At 41.1% G+C, this 10,845-nt stretch overlaps 1 protein-coding gene across 4 annotated transcripts in view; it reads right to left on the reverse strand.

The window, feature by feature from the left end:
- PHACTR2 (phosphatase and actin regulator 2) overlaps positions 1-10,845 on the reverse strand; it is a 237,490-nt gene that overhangs the window by 47,668 nt on the left and 178,977 nt on the right. For all 4 annotated transcript variants that reach the window (XM_019550147.1, XM_019550143.1, XM_019550146.1 and 1 more), the window contains exons 3-4: positions 7,917-7,997; positions 4,121-4,279 (exon numbers count right to left, since the gene is read on the reverse strand). In XM_019550147.1, coding sequence (XP_019405692.1) covers positions 4,121-4,279; positions 7,917-7,997 — 240 coding nt within the window. The remainder of the gene's footprint in view (positions 1-4,120; positions 4,280-7,916; positions 7,998-10,845) is intronic.

Consider the following 10,845-nt stretch of genomic DNA (forward strand, 5'->3'; position numbering starts at 1 on the left):
GAAAAGCATCTGTGAGCTGACAAGCAGCAGATGGGTCTAAAGTTTATAGATCTGTTTATCAGCACAAAGGAAGCTCTGAGGGTTTTTTGTTTCGTACACGTTTGCTTACCTCATGTTACATCATGTTTCAGCCTATTGTTTGCTCATAGTTTTTCTGTTTCTACCAATCCCTGTAGTATGGTTCTTCCTTTGACTTTTAATGCTTTCCACGTTCCATCACTCAGTGTTGCCAATCTTGATCTATATGGCAGATGGCTCTGATCTGAGTAAGCGGCATGTTCTAGTGATCTGAGCACAGGACAGTGAGCCAGGAATTCCAGCTTCACTGCTGATACTACCAATTCTCTCTGAGGCCTTCAGCATGTCTATTATCTTTTCCTAGTATCAGTTTTTCCTTCTGTCTTGTGCTACATGCCACATCTACCTGGTACAGATGTTAAATATTAATGTGCTGAGGCCTGATCTGGTGAGTTGTAAAAGGGCTTAAACTCTCATGGAAGTCAATAAGCCTGTCTTCTTATTTAATGGGATGTAAATGAAGAATAACTTGAGTGATGTCAATCAAGTCACATTTTGCACACTGTAAGAGCTTGTCTACAGATGGGGTTGGTACTGAGTACTTATTCCTGATTAACACCTTAGTATGTATGCCCTATTTCTGCCTGGCTTGCCCAAGTTCAGCTGAACACGAAAAGGGCATTCTAACAGGAGTGTCCACACACAGAGTTAATCTGAAATAGCGAGAGGTGTAGACTAGCCCATGAAATTAGAAGAGTGTGCTTACTAAAGAGGTAGGGTTTGTATCTTGTGGGATTAGCCCTCTAATATTTACAGGGTAACTTTTCAACTTAGAAGTGCTGGACACTATGTAGTGAGAAGTAGTTAGTCTTGTAAGTCTGAAGTCAGGTTCAAAAAAGCTTGTGCTTTCTAAATATATCTTATTTAGTTAGTCTATGAAAGTGCATATCAAACCCTGGTTTCTGATATCCTATGTCACTTCACTAAAAATAGATCTGTACTTCATGCATTTTGTTACCCTCTCTCCAGTGCTTTTCACATTCTTTAAGAGGCTGGAGTGAAATGGGTTTTCCAATTACTTCTTTTCTCAGTCAGCTCTTGGGTTTGGAACTGCTGACACAGCAGACTTAGAGGGTAAGAATTTGAAGCAGACTTTGAACCTTTCCTTTCACTCCATTGGTCAGTTCTGCAGGGTCACCCAGGTAGGATCCTGGGACAATTAAACAAAATATGTTATTTTGTTTTTCAAAGTGATCCAAAGGATATTCCAAGAACTGAAGTCAGGGTTCTATATACAGGTAGCTAAAAAAAAACAACTGGCATTACACTCTACTGCAAAGTCAATCTGAACCCTTTTCAGTGGGTTCTCTTCTATTTATTTATTTTCATTTTCTTGAGCCTACTCCTTGTTCTAGCAGGGACATGTTAAATAGCCATGAAAAAGTCTGCTTGTATACTCTTACCTCACCCAGAAGCAGGAAGCACTAGAAACTGCAAAAGAATTCCAGTTCTCGTTCAATTCTCAGCCACATTTTACAGACTCATAGTGTTTGCACAGTTTGGACCTAAATTCTGAGTAACTTAGCTGAACTTCTCCTGTCAGCTGTACAAAGTTTACCGATCACTAGAAAGAGGTTACTAGAAGATGTGGGGAAAGCTATCAAGCTTGTCAATCAGCTATGAAACAATCCTGACCTTTTGCATTTCTGCTAGATTCCAGGAAAGTCTAGTAAAGAATCTGAAATTTGGAAGCAATTCTCACTGAAAGCCATTGTGCATTAGCCAACAAACTGAATAGAGAAAAGGCAGCAATTATGGGCCAAATCTTGAGATCCCCTTTCACTGTTTTTTTCTGTCAAAATCCTATTGACAATGAGGTAGTAATAACTGCAGACTTCAAGATTTGGCCAAATAATAACAACGTTTAGCATATATACAATGTCCTTTGTCTAATGCCTAAAAAGTAAGCACTTTTCCCCAGGAAGGCAATCGTAATAGATGTGGTTAGATGTGCAAGCTCCCCATGTCATATTGAATGTAATATTTTGAAATCTTGTAATAACTGCCCCTTAGCCAGTTCATCTTCTTACCTAAGCCATTGCTTGCTTTGCCTGGCCCTGCAACAAGTTTGTTTAAAAGTCTTACATTCTCAATCTTATCTTTAGAGGCCTTTGACAAGTTAACCTAGGAACAAGAAAAACGACCCTTAGGCAAACATTCCAAGAGATCAAACCCTGGAAGCTTTTGAAGGGGAGTTGGGAAAGAAGGGCCAGAGTGGTGCCCAACTGGGAGTGGTGGCTGTGTTGCCTACTTTTCTGTAATAATAGTTGGCTGGTTCCAGCTCTGGTTTAAGAGATGGGAAACCTGTGTTCAAGGGCTGAGGTCATTCAAACTCATACTTTCCACTTTCCATCTCCCAGAAGACTGCTGTAGCTACCAGGCATTGGGCTCTTTCCTTCTGAAGCTTGGTTGCAAAAGGCAGAAGTCGCTGGGCCAGAAGGAAGGCAAGCAAGAAGTCTGAGTATGCAGTCTTATTCCAATCTCTGCTGCCAGGATTGTGTCCTTTTTGGCAATCCCTCGCAGTTGAGGATGATTGTCTTCCATGATTGTCTTATCTGTGTGTGTGAAGATGGCTGATGAGAACTATCCAGAATCAACAGACTCTACTGCAGTTGGTCACCAAAGAGCTTGAGGAACGTGCTGGAAAAGCCATTTTCATGAAAGACACCTGTGCATAACTTCTTTTATCATGGAGAAGCTGCTGCACATCAGCTTCCACACAGCTCTTGACAGAAAAGGACCTTGATCCAATGGCAAGGAGACCAAGACGACTGTGCATCTCATTCTGCTGCAGCCTTCATCTGTCTTTGTAGCTGCTGGGATTCTAACATCTTCTTCTACCTGCTCTGCCACTGAGGATTTGTAGACTATGGCTGGGGGCTGGGGAGGCTTATTATAGTGGTGAACTATACTCACCATGTCACATCACCATCAAAGGATATATGTGGCTTTTCAGGAGGGAAACCATTGGCATCTGCTGTTCTCACCACATCCTGGTGGTGCTGCTGCTGCTTGGTCCACAACTGTTTATTCATCAGAGTTACCCTTGCTTATTTCACAGGTAACCTTCCCTGAAGGTCATATCACTATCTGCCACCTGTGGATGCACCAGGTAGCAGTACAGCTCTGCCCCATTATGCTAGACTGCCACTGGTTAAAGACAGAAATAACCTTAGCTTTACCCAGATTTTTGCCCCCAGAGAGACTGCCCTCATTACTAGGCCACAGTTAGGTACCCTCTTGCTGACTGGCCTTCTAGCAAAGGTGAAGGGTGCCCCTCCTCACCTTGAGATTAATGGCATTCTTCCAAGGAGTGGGATTGCTGGTTTCATCCACCTCCAGTTAGGGATGGCCTAGAATCCCAGAATCCAAAAATTTTACTCTAGAACTATTGCAATACCTTGACCTATGTATTATCTCTAAGTTTCACAGAAGAAAAACCTAAAATACACACTTGCCCAAAGCCACTGATTTAAGCTTGTAACAGAACATAAATTCAGTGCATAAACCCATTTCAACATGGCTGAAACTGGTTTAAGATAAACCTGGTTGAACGTACTATCACACTTAACTGATTTGGGTCAAACTGGTTTATGAAACTTCTGTCCCAGACTTCTTTCTGGTTCAAGGTAAATCACAGTCCCCCATCGTCCCAGCATGCTTCCCAACCCTGGGCTGGGCTGTGCTGTCTGCTTCAGCAGAGAAGGATTGGGGGGAGGGCTTCTGGCCTGAGCCACTGCAGGCATGTGGCTGCATTTTCTGAATTAAAAGTAAATGTGTGTCCAGTTGTTTCTCAGTTTAATTTCTGGAATTTATTATAACCTGCAAAGACTGAATCGATTCAGCCTCGGCCTTTTTGACTGTCTGTACTTAGCCTTAGAGATTCATTTGTATGAATGTTAGAAATTATTGTTCTGCTTCACATATCTAAGTAATTGGGAGTCCTCAGATCAAACTAGGGCTCAGAATATGCATTGTTGGTATCAGTGTAGCTTGTTAACATTTTATTCCCTGGAAGACAAATTACGAAGGGTTGGTTTACCTTTTTTATCCTCTTTTTGTCCTTCCAATGTTGGTATTTTTTCTGAGATGGAACCATTGTCTTCTGGGCTTTTTACTACATTTTCTTCCTGTACGATTTCTTCACCAATGGCTATAGTGTGTCCATTTGAGGTTTCAAAATTTACTGTTACATCGCCATCTAGAAGGACAACAAAAAGCTGTTATCCAAAAGCTGTTAAAGTCTGCTCAGGACCTAGTTCTCTATTTGTTGTCATTGCTCAATGTTTTTCAGGGTTTATATTTCCACAAAAGAAAGGCACTTTGTTATGTGAATATGTTTAGGTATAAAACAAGCATGACGTTTTACCCTGGAGAGTGATCAGTAAACAAAGCATTTTAGAGGTCCATATGTATTATTTTCAGGGATCTCCAGATCATAGGTATACAAATAATAATGACTTCTTACTGATCTATATTTAGCTGTTACTTCCTCTATCTGCAAAGGAACATTCCCTTGCTCATACCCTCCTCCTGTGTATCTTTCAGCTTTTCCTTCAGTCTTTTGGAAAATGTTATTTGCTCATGGTGACTTGACTTCCTCCCCTCTCCATTTCTACCTTTTATTACCAGACCACCTGCTTCCCACTCCACTCCACTCCACTCTCTTTATTGAAAGCACAAGCAGTTTTCTTCCCAGTCATTTCCAAGACTCCCTTTTCTGTTACCATCCTTCTCATGTGTCTGCTGCAATTGATACAGCTGACTGCTCCCCTCCTACTCATCTCTCTCCTTAAGATTCTGTGACTCTCCCTAGGTTGCTTCTCTTCCTGCTTTTGCTCTGGCTGCTTCGCTGCCTCTTCTGACAGCTCCATTCCCAGGCCTTGGCCTATATCATCATACTATATACAGCTTCTCTTATCAACTTTATGAATACCACCCCCCACTCAAACTTCAACATATCCCATTGTTCAGTCTCAAGCCTCTGGTTGTCCCAGTCTAGTTATCTTGACACGCAAACTCAGTACAAGAATAACTGAGCTCTACTTTTTTGAAGTCCTTGTTCATTCCTGCTGATCATTCACCTTGCTGTAATATTTGAGTCCTCCTTCTCACCTCTCATTCAGGCCACCATAAATCCATTATTTCCTATGCAGCTCCATAGTGAAAAATCCTTGTCCGCACCTTTTTCATCTCTGACCTTCATGACTTCAATGTCACCTTTCCCACTTAGATTTCCTACCTCTTCCTTTTTCAACCCATAGAAGGTGCCGTCACCAAAATGATCTCCCCCACTCACTGCCCTCCATTTTCGCAAGCTGGCTCATCCTACCCCTCAAGGGGAATATCTTTGCCTGGACTAAATCTCTCTGCTCATCTCTTACAACTCTGTCTGACCTTGGCTAACCACTGCTTTTTCATCCATCTCTTTAGTCTCCCATCTTTATTTGGCTTCTTCCCTGTTTTCTCAGACCTTGAAGCTTCTACTCCATCTTCTTTCAAAATACCCTTTAAATTATAAATGTCCACCAGGTGTACAGCAAAAAGCATTCTAGAAAACAGAGGAAGTGGGTGCCCTTTTTTAAAGGGGGAGAAAAAATTATTTGACCTCCTTATCCATTTCTTTTACTGTACTGAGCCAGCATGAATAAAAAGTAAGCAGATAATACAGTATTGTTTGACATAAGGGGGAGTTAAGGAAACTGTCAAAGAATGTCTGCTTTTAGCACATAAGGGGAGGACTTACCTTACATCTAGTTCTAACCAAGCAGGGATATTATTAATCTATTGCATTCACCAAGCCTCACAGCAGATATTTATATTGGCTCTGAAGCTCTTTTAAGGGTGCCACTGACCTGCTCCCACTTCACTAAGGGCAAAACCAGAAATGAGGCAGTTAAACTATTCTGACAGCATCCTCTGTTGCTGCTCTTGAGACTTAGTCTAGGGTATACCCAAAAGCAGCAATAGGGGGGGTGACCCACGGAGCTGCTTCAATGTCTCCTTCCTGAGTTTGATGCATGTGGAACAGGAACAGAAGCAGCTGGGTGAGGGGTACGTCATGGCAATGCTCTTGGGACTGCTGTAGAAGCAGTATAATTGTACCCAAATGCTGTTTACAAACATCAACCAACTAAGCTGTATAGCACCACCCAAAAGATGAGAAACCATTTAAAAAAATCAGTTTTATTATTGGTAACACTGGGGTAATGAGATATTAAATGTCTTGCACAGCATGCCATGGCAAAGATCAACTTAGAACAGAGCAGTCCTGAGCATCACACTGATAGTGATATAAACAATGTAAAGACGAATGTCATTTGGAGCTAAACTTCAGGATAAGCACTTGCAAATATAATCCAGTATTTCTAAAGATTCAAACTATGATGCTGTGGGGAGTGTAAATATTAAGCTATCTGTAGGATTAAGCCTACAGTCACTCTATTGATTCACCAGGCCAAACAATTATTTTCAGCAGAAATGTATTTTTAGGAAACTTAACAAAAACCATCCTGTAAGATATTTATATTGTGTTGGTTCTTAGCCAGTTCCACTTACTTTTGTCCTGACACAATCTTATTAATTTCCATGACAAACTGAATGACTAGTTTAATTTTAGGAAATGGAAAAATATTTTAGCCGTTACGTTCTTATTAGATCTAGATTTTTAATTAAATCAACAATAGTACAAGCAGTATCATTGTGACTAGCAAAAACAGATTTTAAAAAACCTTAACCAAACCAAGCAAATCAATAAAAAAATCCCCCATAAACCAGTATTTTAAAAACAATGTGCATGCTGGAGAAAGCCTTCTGACAGGATCAGATTTAGCATGTAGGAGCTAAGCATGCTTTGCACATGCTTATTAAAGCACCTGGCTCTGTTTGCCAAGTACTGAACCTAATTGCCTTTTTCAACAACGGGTGTTTCCTCTGAGCTCATTATGTCTTTCAAACTCTATCTGAGTGCAGCATGTGTGATGGTGGTGGTGTTTGGGTGATCTTACACCTGGTACCTTTCAGTATTTGAAACACAAGATGCTAGTTTGCTCTCTTTGGTTTACAACTGTGACCTTTAAATGGTGAGTGGCAGGGCCCCAAACTCCTTAGCTTCTCATCTCTAATTGCTCATGTCATCTTTCTGCAATGATAGACTCAAATCCCATGCAAGTCTCTAATACCAAAAAAATAACAATCCTTAGCATTTTTCATCTGCAGATTTAAATCTGCTTTATTAAGATGGGAAAAACACTATTATCCCGATTTTACAGATTGCATGGAAGGATTTACTAGGTTGTCCCAAAATCATATAGCCAATCAACAGCAACACTTGGTGGGAACAGTGCAAGCTGACTGATTTCAGCTCTGGGACTGTGTCAACTGGCTCCAAGTGCCCCCCCAGCTTTGCCTGAAGTGTTCCTCCTGATTGAACCCTTTGTCACTATTCATACAACATGAAACCATGCTATGGGTCCTTCTAACTATGTAAACATAGTTGTGCTTCTACTACTTGTCCCTAGGGAATGCCCCGTAAGCACCTTGTACTCTGGCACCTAGCAAGTTGCCCCGGGTGGGGCAGGGGAAGCTGTGGTCAGCACCAGCACCAGCACCAGCTGTTTTTTTTGACATCAGGATCTCTCCAGTGTCAAAGAAAGCCATGACACTGCAAATTAGTAGTTGATGAACATGCACACGTGCAGCGCACATGGTTTGTGGTGGCGCAGGTAGGTCTGTGGCACTGCAAACCGCACAAGCATACTCATCTGAATGTGCCTTCTGATGTTAGTAATATCCACGGTTAGGGCAAAAGAGCTAAATTCTAGGTTATTTGCAATCACCTGGCTCAGGCATTTCCTTCAGCACTCCTCTTCTTATCAGCTCTTCTCTGCTTTGTCTGGTTGAAATTTTCCTTTCCAATACTACCAGAAAAAGAGAAAAAAAAAGCAAATACACTTAAGAATCCATCTATTCTCTTCTGACAGTACTTATAAATAATGCAGGAAAAGTTAAAAACAAGATTAACTCCTTCACCCAAGAAACTGTCTGCATATTCCTTGATTTTGCTGGAAAAGATGGCTACATTTCAACTGACTCTTGGAAATTATTCTTTAGCATTCAAGACAGAGTGAACAATATCTTCAGTGAGAACTGTTCAATGTAATTGTTATGGTACAGATTAGGCTGTACTACAGCTTTATGCAAAAGCTTTACAATAAAGAGGAGAAACATCATCATTCAAATCAGCTGATTGTCAGAGCAAAAAAACCCCCACTAAGTCATATTTATAGGTGTTAAAATAAGTCACAGCACTGAATAGATTAAATGTATTTTCCATGGGAAAAAAACAATAATTATCTTTGTAGTAGTTTAAGCATATAAAGTTTGCAAAATACATCCAACAAACAAGCAACACATACACCCAACAAAATAAAAAAAACATCCAACCAACAAACAAGGAAATAAAAACTCAAATGGAGCTTAGGGTAAGATTGTAGGGTTTGCCTACAGTGTTTTGCTAGCTCAAAGTACAACTCAAGAACTGGCCCGAACCAGCTTTCCTTACATGTTTTATTAGCAGCAACTTAGATTTAAAAATTAATTATTGCAATTCTAGGAATATAATCCTCTTCTCAGCTGTTATACTCTTTGCTTCCCTTTTCCTTTTTGCTTTTCAGGAGCAGTAGATCTAGACTGGCCAGTATTATTTTCTCCTTGCAAGACCTGATCATTGGCATTCTTTGCCTTGACTTCAGTAGGCACTAGATCATCCCATAATTGGTTTTGCTTTCCAATTTGCATAATGATGACAATATTTTCCCCAGTGCCACTGGGTAATGCTGAATTGCAACTTGTTTTGAATTTAAAAAAAAGCCATGAGGAGAGGGGAGAGGAGGGGAGGGGAGGAGCTGTTCCTTGCTGGTTCCTTACACACTATGGACACACCAGGCAGGGAACGTGCAGTGCTGATCCCTCTACTCAGCTTCCAGGGTTTCTCATTTCAGCGTGAGAAGTTGGCCTGGGCTTTGCCACACTGCTCCATCCTCTTGGCTCCTAGGCACTGGACACAGAGAAGAGAAAGCAGTACCACAAGCCCTCTGACTACTCCTCACCCTGGGACTCTAGCGTGAAGAACAGGCAGAGGCTTCGCCCTGCTGCTTTAGTCCCTCTGGGAATGGGAGGGCTGGAGCACCTGTTGCTCCCCATTCTTTCCCCTGATTGGCATCATCCTGGTTTCAGGAAAGCGCAAGAAGCAGGGGAGAAGGGGCAATTGTATTTGTATTGCTCTCTCTTCTGGAATCAATTCTGGAAATTTTCCACTGTTAGAAATGAATGCTTGTATGTGGTCAATGGCAACACATTCAAGCAACTTCAGTAAGGCCAGAGTTTCAACAGTGAGACAGGAAGCATTAATTTTGGGAGTGTCTGTGTGAATTCAAGATACCATGTGTTATTCTGAAGCTGCAAACCATACTCACCTTATTAAGCCTTGCTCATGCAAGAGATCCCACAAGCTATCACATTTTTTGGTCTAATGCAAAATAAGATTTTTAGTTCTCTACCTTTCCTTAGGAAGTAGTTTTTTTCTTGCAAAAGAAATACTTAGTGCCATTCAGTAGTTGTGACCTCAAGCAGTCTTAGAAACCCCATTCTGTCATTTAAAAGGTAATCTGAGATTCTGGATACCTTCCAATGCTGAGGTTTGATCTTTTCAAGAGGAATCTCAGAGGATACTGATTTAGTTTTGAGTTTTTATCTGACCTAATCAGAACTAAAAGTGGCTCCCAACTCCCCACTCTCACTGTGGAGCCTTGAAGTGCCATTTATTCCATGCCAAGATGTAAACCGATGCCTTCTTTTCCTTTACAGCAACAGGCATAAAAAGCTGGAGATGATGACTCTGAATATTTATTTTTATTTTGAAAACCCTTTATGCAGGAAGTACACAACTGGGCATGCATTTTATTAGATACAGCATGGAAAATATGTTGCTTAAGGGAAAAATTCCAGCCATCATTCCCACATCAGTACAAATATTTCCATATCTAGTCCTCCATCTTTTCAAGTTTTTGCATGATGTGATGTCTATGTAGGTCTATCAGTTCTTCCCCCGCACAATCATGTGACAGTTTTGTAATAGAACTGCACAGTACAGCCCTGCCAAGTTCTAACAAGGCTCTCTTTCAAAGGGTTTATCCAAAATCCAGCAAAATGAGTTATAAGACTCTGACGTTCAACACTCTGTCTTGCTATTGACAGGAAAACTCTTCCCCCTGTAAACATTTTTATCAGGGTACTCTATTCATTATGTCCTCTGGAGACTAAACTATAAGATATGATGACAATTGTTTTGCAAGCGGTTTTAGGCTAGCAGCTAGTCTCCTCATACATGTGCACTTGAGTCTGAAACGCTGCTAAATCTCTGTTCCCAGATGCATGAAGAGGAGAATTCCCTCTAGGCTTTCAGACTTATTTACAATCCCCACTTCCTTTTCCGAGTTGCTGGCTAACTGGAGAGGCAACAAAGGCTGCCACCAGAAAACACCTGCTGGTCCTGGATCTATATCCTTGGTAGGTAAAAGGGATAAGGATTTCTTTCCAGAAACCAACCTGTGATAGTCCAAGTGGGTTTTCAGTTCAAACTCCACCCAGATAGAAAGACTATACAGACTGCAGTCATTGTATAGTAATTACTCTACATATTTAGTGAGTTTAGGGAGCAAACTGTAGTTGCTCAGGAATGTAGGGGGGTAGTTAGGAAGGCCAAGG

The sequence above is a fragment of the Crocodylus porosus genome, unplaced genomic scaffold (genome assembly GCF_001723895.1).
Source record: "Crocodylus porosus isolate Cpor-Errol unplaced genomic scaffold, CroPor_comp1, whole genome shotgun sequence".
In the NCBI taxonomy this organism is placed as follows: Eukaryota; Metazoa; Chordata; order Crocodylia; family Crocodylidae; genus Crocodylus; species Crocodylus porosus.